The sequence below is a fragment of the Corvus hawaiiensis genome, chromosome Z (genome assembly GCF_020740725.1).
Source record: "Corvus hawaiiensis isolate bCorHaw1 chromosome Z, bCorHaw1.pri.cur, whole genome shotgun sequence".
Taxonomy (NCBI): domain Eukaryota; kingdom Metazoa; phylum Chordata; class Aves; order Passeriformes; family Corvidae; genus Corvus; species Corvus hawaiiensis.
In genome coordinates this window covers 26,138,294-26,156,380 of record NC_063255.1, presented here as the reverse complement: position 1 = coordinate 26,156,380, position 18,087 = coordinate 26,138,294, and the positions used below count along the sequence as shown (strand labels likewise).

General features: G+C 41.9%; 1 protein-coding gene across 1 annotated transcript in view; it reads right to left on the bottom strand.

The window, feature by feature from the left end:
* Positions 1-18,087, bottom strand: part of GRIN3A (glutamate ionotropic receptor NMDA type subunit 3A) — a 67,932-nt gene that overhangs the window by 31,769 nt on the left and 18,076 nt on the right. Inside the window, exons 2-3 of the mRNA XM_048290690.1 lie at positions 10,260-10,864; positions 3,424-4,471 (exon numbers count right to left, since the gene is read on the bottom strand). Of these exons, the coding sequence (XP_048146647.1) occupies positions 3,424-4,471; positions 10,260-10,864 (1,653 nt within the window). The remainder of the gene's footprint in view (positions 1-3,423; positions 4,472-10,259; positions 10,865-18,087) is intronic.

The following is an 18,087-nucleotide window of genomic DNA, read 5'->3' as shown; positions in this document are numbered from 1 at the left end:
CCCCAAGGCAGGCTGCTGGTCTGCATGCCTGGAGGAGGAATAAAAGAAAGAACTCAGCTCTGGTTGAGCATCTGGTCTGCCAGGCACTCTGACAAAGAAAAATATTATAATAGTTTTGTGCATCCTGAAAGATGACATTAGAAGAAAAACTTAAATAAGCGTTTGTGATTCAGACACAGAGGGAAGCGATAAAAGCAGGTGAAATTATACAAATACAATGTTTTTTCTCCATCTCCTCTGTCTGCAGAAACACTTTTAAACTTCTTTGCCACATACTGTAGAGAGCTTCTTAAGAGGGATTCAGGACACAGATGAATGTTCCATCTGGGCAGCCAGAACATTCATGCTGTAGCTATCCCCCTTGTCCTCAAACAGGAGGCTGACCATGTTCCAGTTGACACAAAAGCTGTATTTGCCAGTTTTCACTGGCAAGAGACAATGTCTAAAACCCGTACAGTCAGAAAATGAGGGAGGAGGGGGCAACTGTGGCCCAAAACTGCCAATTTTCTTAAAAGAATTAGATTTTAAGGTGGCAGGACATTGCTTCAATATCTCTACAACCTATTGGCTCCCGTTGTACCTCCTGTTGTAAAAGGTCACCTGAAACGGGACCTAGGAAAGGGGGCAGCCAGCTTTGATGGACACTGCATGACTGTGGCTTTAGTGACCTACCCTGGTTAAGATTCTCACACAGAAAATACATAGCAAGTTTCCCAAATTCAAGACATACTCCAGTAAATTAATTCTCCTTCCTCTCACTGCTTGCCTTCTGCTCTGGTTCCTGTCTCACTGGCTGTTCCTCCTTTCAGCAGCTTGATGATATTTCTATATTCTCTTCTATATCATTAGTGCATTTAAAGGTCCAACTGAGATAGCTCTAATTCTGTCCTTCCTGACTGTTCACAACCTCAGATGGGATTTGCCATTTATGGCTGACAGCCTGAAGAAATTATATGCCTTACATCACCTCAAGAAGTCTGCTCCTCTATTTTGGGCTTTGTTTTTTAAATAAATTTCAAAAGCACAGTACAAAGGGCACATGCATACCGAGAGCAGCAGAAGAATGTTTAAAGCATATTTAAATTAAAAAGGTTATTTCTCCCTCCTGCTGCCTTCTTTTTGAAATGAGTCTCCACCACTGAAAAGAAAGAGGTAAACATATTTGGGAAGAAAAACCCAAGCATAACATCTTTTAGCGACATAAAAAATGCTTCAAGTAACTTAACTAAAAAAGTTGTGCCTGTAATTCTGCGACTGTTGTGCCCCAAACATTTCCTAAACCTAAGCTTTAACTCTTAGAGAGAACTTTGAATAGACACAGCTCAGGCTTTGTGTGAAAAAAAGGTTAAGCCAGTGCATTTTCTATTACAACTACTCTTTCAGACTGACACTTTGGAGGCAAATGCATGAATGAAATACACAGAACTATTCTGTAGCTCATGTAATGGCAGGCAATCTTCTTCTTCTTCCCTAAAATCTATGTTGTCTTGTTCCCACAGTGGGAACTGGTAACTACTCAGAAGCTTAGGTTTATTCCATGAAACAGGGAACTGCTTTTCTAGGAAAGGCCAGTAATCCCAGTGATTTAAAGGAATCACTGAGGTTACTAACCAGGAGTCTTTGGTGTTTCTGCTCAGGACCCAGATCTGTGTCTGCAGCACCTGACATGCTTCAATGTTCTGCATGAATCTTTAACAGCACAGCTTTGGAACAATTTAATTTCCTTGGAGCTGCAGGAATTTCCCAATACCTGTTTTAAAAACTCCACATGTGGTCACAATAATAATGCTGAAAAATAGGATGTAATCTGATGCAATTTGATTTGATGGATGAGGAGATGGCCGTGCAAAGAGTAGAGGACGAACCTCATTTTCAAACCAACATTGTGCCTTCATACAACAATGTAACAAATATCCCTGGAACTGGGGAAATTCAGCTGAAAGCTCTCATCTGCTTCTTCAGAATGTTTTGAAGAAAACATATATACTGATTCCCAGACTTTTGTGCCTTTTATTGATGAAGATATTCAAGAAATATTTATGATATCTTTTGCTGGGAGGGGAATGGCAGATTATTAGAAGCAATTTGCTTTAAGCCATAAATCAATTTTAGGCCACCTCAGGTCAGCCACAGAAACTGTTGCTCTTTGTTTAAAACATTTTTGGTAGAAACCATCTAGTTAGCATTGCAGGGAGTGAGTCAGGCACTGCACTCAAAAAGTCAAAACTGAATGGTCATTAGTCTGACTGCAAGGTTTCAGTAATGTAACAGATGGAGCTTGGTCTTTGATGTCTGGAGGGACAAATGTACCATTTATTCACACAGTTTACAAAAAGCAAGGTGTATGCCCCATTCTTGTGTTATTAGAATTACTTTTTTACAGTGGCACAATAATCCATCAGTTCAGCCCCTTGAGACAAGCACATGGTGGATGGTTTCTGTATCAGCAGTTAGGTCACGAGTACAAAACTGTGGGTAACAAATCACACCTTCACTGCAGAAAGTGCCATAGGAGCAAGGGAAATTTGCTGTTGCCACTGTGTCCCCTGGAGTGACTGTTGGGTGCAGAGGATGCTCTGGTGTCACCTGCAGCCCTATATTCTCTCTACAAGCCATTCTGCCCCCTGCTTTCCTGATCACTACATAGTGGAAAGTAAATTAAGAATAGTCTTATAAAAGGACTGGACTCCAATCCCAACTGAAGACCCCTTGGGAAGGGGGAGAGAGCAGGTGGAGGAAGTTCTGGGAAGTCCAAGCTCTTTGCAGATGGGTTGTCTACAACACTGCTCATCTCCTCTCATGACAGCTCGCTAGCAGAAACAACACCGCAAATCAAATGCTTGACTACTTGTAAAGTGAATTCCACTGTTTTGAAGTATAAGGCAGAATTTTCCAAAATATTTCAGTTCTGCTACGTTTCATTCAGCATTCATGGGGAATTTTGCCAGAAACACCTTTGCCAGCAGCATTATGACCAATGCTTGAAAAATCCTACCTAGAGAGGATCAAAGGTTTTGTCTTGGTCTGTGCAGTTGTTTTGTTTGAGTAGATCTCAGAATGACCGGAATCATCCAACTGATTTAAACAACTCCAGTCAAAGGGAACTTGGAACTGTACTCAAACCCTTCATCTGCATGTAGAAACCACTCTTCTTCTCTGCAGTGGAGAACACCACAATACTTCTCCTTTTTCCTCACCTTCAATCTTTGAAATCCTTCCCCCTACACTCCTGTGGATGTTTAAAGGGCCTCTCTCACTGAACTTTCCCCCTGAAATGCCACCAGGTGGTAACTAATTGTAGTGCAACCACTTTTTTTCCACTGAGATTGCTTTCTGATTTTGTTAGAAACCATAAATTATGCAGCAGTGAATTTTGAGTGGAAAGAAGAAAAGGCCGAGTAAATAACAAAAGACACGTTTTACCTTTGGGTCATGTATTCCAGAAAGCTCTTCATAGATCTTCTCTCCCACCATGACAGCAGCTAGGTTGGCTGTGTAGGTTGACAGACAAAACAAGCAGAAAATAGCCCAGAGATTCATTAAAAACCTTCCAGTCCAGCACTTTGGGGGTTTGATAGCAGCTGTTCTTCCAAACAGGATCGCATAGCAGACATTGAGGGCAGAGGAAAAAGAGAAGACTTTGTTCCTGTTCCTTCCCTTAGGGGTCATTCCAAAAGGACTTTTCCACTCATACAAGGTGAGGAATATAGCTGTGATGTGAAGAGCAACAAATATCCCCAGCCACATAGTCCAGTGAAGTGGCCACATAAAGGCTCCAATAGGAGCTGCAGTGTCTTTGGTCCTCACCAGGATCCCCAAGCTGGTGGAAAAGAAAGGGCTGGTGAAATCAATCACTTGGCTTCGGGCAGTGTTGATGCTGAACGATGTCACTGCCATGTGAGCTGTACCAGCAAGAAGGTCTCCCACCAGCCCTGTCCAGTGACCGTTCTTCCAGGCACCGTATTTTCCATCCCCAACAATGTACAAGTCAAAATCAAAATTCATATCCTCAGCCAGCTTCTCCAGCAGGTCAATGCAGTAGCCATAGCAGCACTTTTTCAGCTCAATGGGAACGGTGTCATTGCCCCCTTGGAGGGTTTCAAACAGGTTGTCCAGCACACCTGAATCATTGGTCAGCGGGTCCAGGCACAGCTGCCCTGCTGGGCAAAGACCTTCATCATCTACGTCCCTTGTGAAGACAAAGGGATGCTCAATCAGTGTCACCACCCTCAGGTGCAGCCGGGTGGGGTGTTGCATGTGACTTTTATGTCTCTGTGCCTGTTCTGGCCATATCCCATAGTCCATGATGATCTTCCCTTCTTGCCAGCTCCCCAGGCGCGTCCACATTGGGTTGCCAACAGGGTCATGCTGCAGATTCCAGATGAAGAAGTTATTTTCTGAGCTGACAATGGAGGAGCCCTTCACCTTAATGTGGCCACTGAGACCATCAAAAGTTGTGTTGGCTAAAAACCTGTTGGAGGGAGAAAGTAGGGTGATCAGAAGCAGACAGCTGAACCATGAATTTATGTTGAAGAGAGTAGATGGGGAAGTCATTGAAGACCTGGACCATTAATAGCACATAGATCCTATGGCACAATGAACCAGCCACATAATTTACAACTAAATTACATGGGAATGCTCCCCCACATATCTAATGCACACGAAAACTCCTCAGGAAAGACATATTTTTACTTACTAGAAAAAATGAATACAAGAACAGTAATTTTTCCAGCTACCTTTGCCTCACAAACTGATGAAACACAGGTTAGTTCGAACCTGAACTCACCAGATCTGCTGTCACTTTCCTAGATAAAAATATATATGAAAATGGAAGAGTGGAAATTATGTATGAAATGTCCTTCCAAGAAAAATGCTATAATCTCAGTAAGATCTAGCTTACATAAGAGGGGCTACTGAAGTGCTGTCAACAGCTTTCAAGCACTCTCAAGTGAACCAATCTGGATTCAAAAATGCAAATTTGGCATTGGTAAATCACTGTTAGACACTTCAGAATAAAGCAAGGGAAGAAAGTGAAAGATGGTTGCTCTAGGACAGTCAGTTTTAATTCTTACAAAAATAAACATCCAAAAAGCAGTTTTTTAAAAAAAAATGTGCAAAAGTAATGTTCTTGAAAGTGCAACTCTGCCATTGAAGCAGATCTCATGAAGTGTGCCAGTTTTGCACTGCACATTTGCATTGAGAATTCTAGGCTTTTATTATTCCAGATATTGACAATAAAGTTGCGTATCTCCTTTGTACTGGAAGGCAATGTTCGCTAGCAATTGTCCTCCCTACATGTTGAATTTCAGCTTCTGGCAAGCCATCATCAAGGAGGCAAAAACAACAGGGATAAAGGAGCTGGGAACTCAGCAGGAATTAAGTGTTTGAAGCACAAAATCCTTTTTAGTGTGAATACCATGACCAGCTGAACTGCACGCTGCTAACAGCAAAGCTGCTCTGCATTTGGCAGGGGCTACACAAAGCCTTACCACAGTGGTTCCATTAGAAACAACCAAGTTAAATTGCTACTAATACGGTGCAAGGCAACTCATGTGCATTTTTTTTTTCAGTAAGAGGCATTCAGAAGACAGACTATTTAGCTGTTGTAGCAGAATGTAGTACTTCACATTATCCCTGAGAATTGGACGAAAGTAAGTGTTGGAAGAAGTATAAAGGCTGTCATTTCAGCCTCAATAAGGAAGACATAAACTTTTAAGTAGAGTTAACTGTTTGTCAATAGTTACAGAGGATAAAAAATAACCCTAAATCGATTTGAAAAGGATAAATCAATTGCAAGTGTATGTACATGCACACTTCCGTCCAGTGTCTACCCTTTGTCTTGATGACTTCAGATGATTTTTGATGGGGTTTCAACAGTTAAAACTCTGGACGGTTTAAGTCTCAAGGTCATATCAAATTTTGCCCTTTGCAAAAGTAAATTTATGAAAATACGTGCTTTAGTTTTGAGTGTGGTTGTGTGTGTGAGCCTTCTCTGAGGCAGCTTCACAGTTCTTCTTTTCAGCCTCTTTTGTGTAGGTTGAGTTTGGAGAAAGATGCTACAGACAATAGTCTCAGAAGCAGATGATCTGTACATATGTTAGCCGGGGTCTGGAAATCATGCCTAAGAAGGCAGATAGGTGTTTATAAATATAAATGTATACAAACTATAAATGCACTTTTCATTTTTTAAATCCTTTACCATTTAGTCCAGTGTTAGAGGACACCACAGCTCCACTAAGCAGCGGTATCTGCCACTGTTTGCCCACACCTTCCCTCCTAACCCATGCCTCCTATCTGATAGTGTAGCTTCCCTGTTTGCGTATGTAAACACTGTCAAGACAAAGTTTATGGGAGCAGGCAATCTTTAGCACTAAGGGAAGGTTTATGTGCCCATAAACTTGTTTGGGTTTTATCTCTCTCTTACTTTTATCTCCCTCAGTCTCTCAGTAAAAACTCTCCCTCAGTAAAAAATTGTGCAACTTCTTTACAAGCCTTGCTGGGTGTACAGGCTGAAGTCATCACTGTGACAGCAACAGTAAAACCATTCCACATGTGCAGATGGGCCTGCATGAAAATTTTTTTAGGAGTTGTCAGCAAAAGACTGTTAGCAGTTCACAAAAATGCCAAAACTGAGGGAGACAAGTTCTCAGGTGGAATAATCCTGTGAAGTTCTCATGAATTTGGCCCCATGTTGCTAATACAGCATGGCCTGGGCATGAAAATGCTGCAAAGCAGGTGCTCTGGGAGTAACTGAAGTTATGGAATAATGAATTAGATTCATTTTCTGAAGGTGGAATGAGACTGGTGGAACTAATGCATGGTGTTCCCTGACTCGCACGGTAGAAATAAGTACGCCCAGGAGGGCAGAACAGGCCCTCTGTACCTGTCCTGTGGTTGTGTTAGGAGCAGGTACCTGAGAGAGATTCAGCAGCATTTAAATGTACGACTTCACCACCTCATGGAGTTAGTGGCTTACCTTTGCAGCTGATTTGCATGTTTTGTATTTTTTGTAATGACAGAACATGAATCAAAATAAATGATGGGAACCATGCTGGAGAAGCATTTTAACAACACTTCGTTTTATACGCAAGCAGCTGCGGCTGCTGAGCATTTGCATGCGCTGTGAGCAGCACCAGTGAAACTCATGCCAGGGACTTCAAGTGAAAACTCCTTTACTCAGTAACTTTAGGAAACAGATAAGTGGCTGTGACTACACTTCTTAAGCTAGGAATCTCCAGTGTGAATCTTCAGGAATTACAAGTGCTGGGTATTGCACTTGTAATTGTGCAGACACACTGGCAGTATCTGAGCACTGCCGATTCAGAGGGGCTATTGACAGATCTGTATGGAAAGACAGCCTGCACAAATTGCAGAAGGTGAAGGGCCAGATCCTCAAGTCTGACAGCTGAATGAATTTTCTTGATGCTGCACCAATAAATGGGAGCTGACTTTCACACTGACAGTCTGTGATAACTGCATCAAAGCTTTATCAGAGTCACTTCAGTTTGAACAATGAGTCCAAAGTGTGTCATTTGCTCATTTCAGCTTTATTTATTTCTCATGTGCTTTGTTGCAAGAACTGCTCCTTAGATCTTTAGCAGTACTATCGCACTCCAGTAATGGCATCTTTGTAGTATATTAAAGAATAATTTAATGAAATTATTTTATTTTCTCTCACGTTTGATGGTTAGGTCATTCCACCTCTCTTTTTGGGAAGCTTACTGGAGGCAAGAACTAGAATTGGCAAGGAAAAAGAGAAGGTTCTGGGAAGACTTTGTGGTAGCCTTGCAGTACCTAAAGGGACTCCAACAGAGCTGGAGAGGGACTTCTTACTGACAGGACAAGAGGAAATGGCTTCAAACTGCCAGAGGGCAGGGTTAGAGGGAATACTGGGAATAAATTGTCCCCTGTGAGGGTGGTGAGGCCCTGGCACAGGTTGCCCAGAGAAGCTGTGGTTGCCCTACCCCTGGAAGTGTAGAAGGCCAGGTTGGACAGGGCTGGGAGCAACCTGAGATAGTGGAAGGTGTCTCTACCCATGGCAGGACGTGGAATGAGATCTTGTTTGAGGTCCCTTCCAACCCAAACCATTCTGTGATTTTATGTATCTATGAAGTAGCAGGCTGATGAAATTACCCAAGAAGCTGAGCTAAAGCTGTAAGACTAATTAAAGCCATAAGACAAGATGAGGCTTTGAAATTTTAATGCCTTGTTCCATCAACAAGGATGTTCCCATGAGCAGGCAAGAATAGATGAGGGAATCAATCTCATTGCAGGAGGAATGATGGACAGTGACTTACAACAGTATAATCCTCAGGGGGTTGTACATCTATAGCCATATCCACACAGATACAAGCATGCTCTGCCATGCACTGGCTCATTATTCTGCTCCTGGGTGCACTTAAATGTCTACACAGCCAAGGTATGAGATCAGTGCTGGCAGCAGAAGCTCCAGCCGTGCCAGCAAGTGGGGCTGTTGTTTATCCGGGCTTTGCAGAGAGGGGAAAGTGGAGGTCTGTGCACTACTCCTTCTCCATCATCCCCTTCTCCATCCCCTTCCCCATCCCCACCCACAGCAGCTCCAAGGCTTCACACCAAGACAGATGGGCCCATTCAGACACAAAAACGCACTCATTAGTAAACATGCACCAGACAAAAGTTTAAACTTTGGAGGCTAAAAAAGCCTAGAAGACCTGGTGAGATGGGCCAGGCTGGTCACAGTGAAGCCACTCATCAGTGTGTCACACCTGAGAAATTGATGGCACCACTCAGAGTTAATAGTTATGCTGCTGACGCAAATACATCAGTTCTGGCCGTCAGGTATCTGTCTCGTTCATACACTGCAAAAACAGCTGCACTGATTCAGGACAAGGGTTTCTCTAACCTGTTATTTTCTCTTTAATAGTGTTCACAAGCAAATGTATAGAGGAAAAAAAAAGGCTAAGCACACGATCCTTTCTTTCATTTCCACAACATCTTTACCAATATGAAGGGAAAAGAAATTCCACAGATGTTGCATATTGTCTCCCAAAATATAACAAAAGCTAATGGTTCTCTGTAGAGAGCAACGATGATGAATTATTTTTCATGAATACATTTAAGTGAATACATTTTTTTGTTTTCTTTTTCCTTTATCTGTTCTTCAAACCTCAAAAAGCCTATTATAAAGCTGCTGTCCTCTTGTTACTTTAAGAAGCCTCCCACTGAGTTTTATTTTTCAGGTATGATCTAGTTTAAATATCCAGAATAATGAGGCAAATGAACATCACAAGTCACTGGGGGTACTGAGAGTCGGTCCAGTGTTTACTTCCCAAGCCTTGTTTCACTCCTGGAAACAGAGAGTTTTTGACTCTGAATGGATGAGTGGACTAAGGAAATGTTGGGGTCTCAAATGTTTGTTTTGAGCAGTGCCATTAATATATTACTGTGCAGCCATATCTGAGAAAAATTATGTTTTTCAAAAAAAGCCAAATACAAAAGGCTCAAGACCTTTTATCGTAATTCCATCCAACATAATCTTTAAGTTGAAAACTAGATGTTCTGGAGGGAGAACATGCTACTGTTGCTGGATGTAAATTAAGTGATGAATTCACGTAGTTAGCCAAGATATTTTTGCTTGTTTTCAAAAAGAACCATGCAAGTTTTCCACTCATATGTTAAAAACTATAATATTTCTAGACATGAACACCCAAGCAGCTTTGGGAATAACTTCTATATAGTGACATGCAGCAGAGACAGCACTCCGTACTTTTCTGTGCTCTCACCAGAAGAAGCCCTCTGAGGAGATGAAGGTGTATCTTTTTCTTTTCCATGGAAGCATACTAGCAAGGGCTACTACACATCTTTATATTGTCCAAGGGCTTTCACAGTGCAAATATTCTGTGTTTTGTACACTCTCGGGTACCTCAAAATCTCAAGAGAATTTGACAGTAGCCTACCTTAGGTGAATAAATATAAATACAAGTTTCAGAGCACAGTCTGTAACCTAGCCTGTGTTTACTATGTGATCTCTACTTCTGTGGAACAGTGTCTTCTTCTACCAGAATCTCTGAGTTCTGGCTTACTCTCCCACTGCGGCAAAGTTAAAATTTCATTGTCTGCCCAGAAGTAAAGAAGCAGGAGGAAACACTGAAACAAAGGTGTTTGTGAGGGAGGGATAGCTAACCCACTGAGAATGGTGGGAGGGGGAAGAAAAGTATTTTGCTTGCAATACAGCAAATACCACCTGAGGGGGAAGAAAAAAAAAAAAAGGTAAAACTTACTTTGACAAATATTGGCCTGAAGTGATATTCCTTTCATCCGTGTCCATGCAGTTCATTGTACTTGGAATGAGAGCTAGTTCAGGCTGGATCATGGTGGCTGCTGCTACAGCCCTGGCCACCAGCTCCATGGCATCCTGCACATAATGCTCGAAGACCGCCTGAGTTGTCTTGCCGTGGGCGATGAGACCGAGGGGCAAACCTTCTGTCCTCAGCTCTTCCACGTTCTGTGAATCCCCAATAATCCAGTGAAGCTCTGGAGGCATCACACCAAACTGCGTGGTTATCTCAAAAATCCTCCGCGTTTTCTCCATGTCACACCCAAACATCACCATGGTCGACGTCGTGTCTTTGATGCTCTCCAGGTAAAACTGCAAGTAGTTCAGGAGGTCACTGGTTGAAGTGAGGTTAGCTGTGATGTTTATAATGGACCCCAGGTGGAACTTGGAGCTCTGTTGTGTGAGGAAGAGAAAATCTGTGATGTTCCACTCCTCCTGGCATAGCATCAGGCTGAAATTGTACCAGTTGTTCATCGCAAGGATCGATAAAGTGACGTCAGCATCAGAACTCAGTGAGTTTTCTAAACTCATCTGCAGGTGCAGAGGGTTCTGTGGTTAAAAATATGAAAGACAATGCTCAGAAATATACTGGACACAAGCTAATGGCTCTGATTAATTTTTATACATTCCTTTAGTTCAAAGTAACCACCTGCCAATCAATAGAACTGTGTGAGCTACAGGAAAATTTATACACACCCAGCTTAAATGGACTGTGATTAATGGGCTTCCTCTGCTAGTTTGACTCAACTGCAGCAGTCATTAATGAGCCTGTTTCTGAGAATATGTTTTTCTTCCTACCCATTTGTCCTCTTGGATTTCTAAGCACTCTCAAGTACATATTTCCCTGCACCCCTAACAGGGGTTTGAGAAGGTATTTCCTTACTGCTCGTGTTCATCCATTTACAAAAGGATGCTGAAAAGTTCTTTGGTAAACAATAATAAAATATAAAGAAAACCCCTCAGTCCTTTTTATTATAGCTCTTTTTTTGTGTGTGTGTAGCTGGGGGATTTTTCACAGACATATGAGTAACCTTATAAAATGGATCACAGTCTACAATCAAGGCACATCATGTACTGCCAACAAAACAGGACGAGTAACTGAATACACAGGAGGCTAAGATACGCAGACTGTGATTTCTGAGCTGGAAAATATTTGATAAATAAGCATTCCATACTCATTTTTTCCATGTCATTGATGTTATTACAGAACTTAACCCATTATGTTTCCCAACACCACTGTCCTTGGCTTTATCTTTTCCAGAAAAGGAGGAAGGATTTGAGGCTAATTCCTCTGTTCTCTTAAGGTGAGTAATTCTTATTATTTGCACATTCTTTTTCTTACTCTCATTCCTCTCCTTTCCCTGGTCCTAAAAATAAATTTTTATTTACAGTTTTAACAAGGAAGGAAAGAAATTAAAGAATCCAGGCAATTTCTGGAATTTTGCTGTTAAATAATTGTCTGCCTACAAAAATGTTTCTACTAGGCTTTCAGCTAGCATATTATATACTACTCCAACTTTTGATATTAATTGAGAACTTGAAGTCTTCATTGTAGTTTTCCTAAAGAAGTTATATCACTTTGCAACAGCATTCGATTCCAGCAAGGACACTGTCCAAAAAATTTCATGCCTGTTCCGTTGCATCTTTTGGTCTGTGAGAGCTTCATTGCGACTTTATGTCAGAAACTGTATCTTACCCTACACAGGTACCTGGATTTTATCTTTCTGTCCATTACATTACTAAACACTTTAGGTCTGTTCATCCTTCTCTTACATCCTCAGTAGTAAATGTGTATTATGTGAGGGACCAAACCTTTTCAAAGTCGATAGAAAATGTCATTTTGGTTTAAAAAGTACTTTACTGCTAATAATAGACTCCAGTTTGTATGGATCTTAGAAATGTCATTCTGAATTCGAAATAATATGCTAATTGGTCAATTTACACTAGTTTTACTAAATAAAACCCTGGGCTCTCCAACACAGATGTAAGGGGTGAAATTACAAAAAAACAACCCCTAACCCTGAAGAGCTACGCACCATTTATAAGCAGCAAGCCCCCATTGTGTTAACTTGCAGTTACATCAACTCATCATCTGTTTTCTAGATAGTTTAAATTCAGAGCTTGATAACAAGAATACTGTAATTAAAGATGTTCTCAGTTCTTTCTGTTATCTCTTGGGTTTGGTACCTGTGGCCCTTTTTTTTTTTTTTACCCAGACACAAGAACAATCTCATTACACGGATCACTGTCCACAATCAGTGCACATCGTGTACTGCCAGCAAAACACAAGAGGGATGACTCTTTGATAAAGGACAAGTTACTCAGTGCACAAGGAGCTAACCTGTACAGAATCTCTGAGTTCTGGGCCAGAAAACATTGCCTACTAATTAAAAAGCATTATTAGTTCAGGAGGGGAATAAAGCACTGTGCATAGTGGGTTTGGGAAGCTGGTTTGAATAAACTAGTCCCTGCAAACTGAATCACAATGAACTTTTTTCCTGAGGTTATGAGATAATCAGGTAAATTAACTCCAGTTTCTCTCTCACTGCAAATAGACGGGAGTAGAAAGGATTTGCCTCATCCTCTTTGTCCGAGATTAAGTACAAATATTTCTTACACTATGATCCACCTCCCATCAGAAAAACTCTGCAAGCTTTAGTTAATTTGAGTGTTAATGTGAGTGAGAATAAATGAGTTGTTCAGTATACACGGAACATACAAAGGACAGCACAGAACCTGACCATACCTGTGCAAGGAGGAGCAAGCACCTTCAGTATTTCAGAAGGAAAACATCCCAAGCATAGCACTATGGCTATTATGGGATAGGCTCAGGGATCTACTGGATGCAGAAAAACAACCAGATAGTGACAGACATTTGCAATAACAGCTGTGTCCATACTGTTGAATAAAACAGCCCAGGAAACAAAAAACCAAACTGGAGCATTTGTACTGCTTAGTTTGTCCTGGGACCAGTTTTGGCACCTGACAATAAGTTCTCTCATACCCTGCACTGGCTGTTAGGGTCCCAGCACATTTGAGGAGTAGGAGTATCCCAGTAGGGATGAGACTGTGAGCACTGGCTCTCTAACTCACCCAGCACGTTTAGATCTTTGAAGACCTCCATGCCCTCATGCCAAACCCAGTGCACATGTGCAGTTCCACAAATGCAAGACTGCTTCTGCTCCTCTACAGCACAATTCCTGCTGTATTAAAACACTATGAACTGATGAATATCCACACCCAAGGATCACTGGGCATTACCCTGGGCCCAGAGCAAGCGTAGCACCGAGAACACACAGGGCAGAGAAGGTGAAACTCTGCCTCAGGGCCAGAAAAGTGGACATAATTTTACTCAGCAATGCAGGTGAAGGCAGTTTCCATCTGACTGGGAGTTCTCAGGGCTGCACTCTCCTACAGAACCACACCCACAAGATTAATCCTCAGGAGCTCCAGCACTGTGATCTCTGTCTTATGTGCAGCACACCTGGATGTGTCAGTGTGGTCCAACAGTCTATTCTTGTGCCGAGACACTGCTCCTCCCTGAACAGAGGCTTCATTTGGGATAACCTGGCTTGGACTGAGCCTGTGTGTAAAAGTGCTCCTCGGTGTGAGACCATCTGTGCTTCAGCCATCACCTTCAGGAGCCCACAGATGCACTGACATGAGCACATATCATCACTGTGATGCATTAGCTGCTAAATCCCCTGCTAAGGTGCTTGAAAGACAAACATTCAGCCCTGAAAAAGTAGCAAACATAGTCTCTTTTCTCTATTAGGAACATTGGGGCTGCAAACCTGTCTTCAGAATTTTTCTCATACAATAGCATACATAAAATTTACTCACCAGGAATTACTTCTGCTTCGGTTTCAGCTAATTCTCTGCACACCATGAGAACACCCCTGTAGGTGCTGAGGAGGAAGAGTAATCAATGTTCCCTTTGTACTGGGACTGAGGGAAGGGAATGCTTGTTCGCAGATGTTTGGATTTAATGCCTTCCTAATTATATTTTGAAAGGTTTATTTGCCATTTGGATGTAGGTTGCAGTTGAAAAACAATACACAGAAGCCACTTTTCAGTAGACAGCCTTTGATATTACAGTGTTCTTACTGCTTTTACATATTTTTTATTGATCTTTCTTTAAAGTCAACAATTACTGCTTTTTAATGAGGAACTTCTACAAATTATTTATTAAATAATTCGGTAGTAATTCAGTAGTAACCAAGACAGTGTCATTTCATAGGGAAGGTTTCTGACAACCAAAATGATAATTTAGATGTGCATAATAGTAACCGTGGAACAGAGAGATTTATGAGATTTCATCTGTGTATTGAACTCTGCTCCACCCTTATTAAAGTTCTTGGGCAAACTCCTTCTTAAACTCACTTTGAAATTAGTACAATTTGACTATGTCAGTTAAAATGACAATTAAAGCTCATATGGAAATTCAGTCTATATTTCTTTAAGTTTGACTTTAAGCTGCCATTGAAGACAATATGACCTGCACCAGTTTTTCTTCAAACTACACAAACAGACAATTTAACCTTATTTGAATAATGCTAATTGTTACCTATTTTTAGTAATGTGTTTACACAGTGTCACTAGCAGGAACATCTTCTATGTCCACAAGTGCTTAATTTTTTATTGGATGTCACTAGCTCCTGTTTTATAAACCAGCCGTGACCGCCCGACTTCAGTGTTTGCTTGAGAAAGAACAGGCATTGAATCCTTAATTTCTGACTAATTGCCTCTGGATCTGATGCCGACACTCTTTCCACTGACTTTCAGTGGGCTCTGGACCAAGCCATTCATGGAATATTAAGCTTTACACGGTCTGATGTGCCTCTTCTCCTGCCAATCAGCAGAGACTGTAACAACTGATTTGCTTTTTCTATCCCAACCAGAGCAGTTTTTACAGGTTTTTCCCATTGCCTGAGACACCTGAGAGAGCATGTTCATTTAACAGCTGAAACACGGTTTGCATTTCATTAATGCAGCATTTTCCAGGCCTCCATTTCATCCATCTGCAGACCCATCCTTGTAAATCTTGTGAGCACAAGCGCCTGGACTTGCACCCTGAAGGATCTGGTCATTTATCTCTTCAACTGAATTTGTAATGCTAATTAGGCATAGTCACGGTGACATTTTATTTGACATTATAATAGGTTCATTAGCAGAGTTAAAAGCATAGACGTGAGTGTTGCTTTGCTAACTCTGTAAAAGTAAACAACACACAGAAAATATTATTCCCCTCTGACTCTTGGGAGCAAAGGCAGTGTTTATATATATACAAGTATATACATTTTTGATAAGAAACACAAAAGAGAAAACAGATTATGTAATTACACCAGAGAAAGTTCCACTGAAGGAAAAAACCCTCCTGGCTTGCAGTGCCACTGTGGGGACTCACAGCTCTACAAACAGAGCTCAACAGCAGCTGTGAGCAAGCTGATGCCACAGATTCAAAAACTGGGAAGACTGTTTTTTCCACGGTTGAAATTAGAAAATTCAGGCCTAAAACCCAGTTCCTTAAAGTCTGTGGGCACACCTATTGCCTCCTCACTTCATGCTACAAGAAAAGGTGCTACAAAATGCTGTTTTATTTTTTAAATGTCTGCTGCCTCTGCTGAAATGGCAATACTTCAAGAAAGAGTTTGTGCTGGCAGCTGAGAGGCTGTGGGAAGTCCTGCCCCCGTTCCTGATCAGTGGCCGAAGTGCCCCCACTGCACCACACCCCAGTCCCTGCCCAGCCCTCTGGCTGCTCCAGAGGGGAGGAGGTGTGCTCCAGCTGCAGCAAAAAACCTGCTCTGCCCTCAGCCCAACGCTGCTTCTGCTGTGCAGACTTCTGGTTCTCTGGGGAAGGAAATCCCAGACCTGCTTTGAACCAAAAACCAGTAAGATGATGTCATGAATTCCTCTTTTCCTCGTCTTGTCCATCTGTTTCCTTACACACCCTTGTTTGACCAAGACCCTAATTTGAAACAGGGTTGGTCCCCACACTAACGACTGTTTTTTTTGCAGAGGGTTTAAAAGCTCAGAGAGAAAAGCTATCTTAGACTAGCCAGAGCTATCCTGGGTTCCTGCAGCAAAAGAAGCCTGGCATCCATCCAGGCAATGCTTACATGCAAATCCTAAAAATGCACTGACTGTTGATTTAAAAAACCACTATACCACAGGAGTTAGCTTAATTTAAATCTTGACTTAGTTTGTCTTGAAAATTATTTCTTTTATTAGACCAGACAGACATGACTCGAGGTCGCTTTCTTTAATGCTACACAGAAATACTCCAAACTAATCTGAATATGTACAGCTCTCTACAAGGTCAAAGAGGCAATGTAAAATATGAACTTTCAGCTGCTCTTGGAAAGTAGGACCCATTATTTATCTGAATAGCCACTTATAAATTATCCTAAGTAATATTACTTCAAAAACTTCAAGGTGTTCTTTGCTCCAGCAAGAAAAAAAATATCCAACATTTAAAGTTTGCTGAAGAACATTTCATACAGATTGAAGAGAGAGAACAGTTTTCCTTCCCTAGAATTTGCCTTTATAGTTTAAAAAAAGGCACACAGTCACTTATGCAAGTAGACCAGGGGGAGCTGTGCTAATTCTCCATGACATACCATTCAAATGGCAATACAATTCGGATGGGAGAGAGTGGTGGCTGGGTCCATGTCTGTGGTGCTCACTCCCCAGTGCCACAGGATGGTCATCAGTGTCCAAAAAGCCCTTGCAAACATTTGATCAGAAGCTGCCAGGAGATGCTGTGTGTGGATGTCAGAGTGGACAAGTGAAGTGGGCAAGGACCTGCCAGAAGGAGGAAGGAGACCATGGATAGCTCTACCCCAGACCTTCTTTGTAATGCCACCTCCCAGGCAAACACGTTTCCTTAGGGCTGGCCTTGACCAGGCTGTTGGGTGTGTGAGCTGCTGCAGCTGCCCCACTGCAACTCTTCCCACACCTGTAAAGAACACAAAACACCGTGGCTGTTCCCCTAGGAGCATATTTTGGGGTTTTTCTGATTGCCACTATAGGCCTGGGTAGCTGGAAAATGGTGTTTAGCAGGATTTAATCCTCCTCTTGAGGAGAAACAGCACTCTACTGTGCTTCAAGTATCAAGGCCTTCAGCAGACTGTCTATGGGTGTCTGAGTGCTTTTCTGCAGAGAAGCACATCACAAACACTGGTGCTTTGCACATCCTGACTATCAGTCCAAAAGGACCCATTTCAGAACAGTTCTGACACAGGCAGCCTTGAGTTTTCCCACATATGTTATTCATGCAATGCACAGGGGAGGGGCAAAGACTCAGTCTTTGGTTCAAGCAATTCAACTTTTGACAGCAGCAGAGCCAAAACAGCAGCACATTGGAGCAGACAGTTCAAGAACTTTGGGCTTGCTGAAATTTGTCTCCTTGCTCCTCACATCTGAGGTGTGATAGAAGAAGAAGACTGTTGTAGAAAAGAAATTCTGGTAACACACCAGTGGTGCTGGTTTAACTCGAAGAAAGCTATTTAAGCAACAACAAGGGCACTCTGTGTGTGTGTCTGCTAATAGAAGAACTGTCATTAGTCTTTTGGAGTGATTACTAACAACCCCAGATCAAAGATATATCTGTGACCAGGAATAAAATATGAGTGTGATTATCAAGAAATAAGAGTTTGAAGGCTGATGAAAAAAAGCCCAGACAGGGTTATACTGAAAATATCCAGAAGTAGCATCACAAGGTAACAGCAAAAACCTTAACACTGCCAGCATAGAACGGCACCACGAGGTGC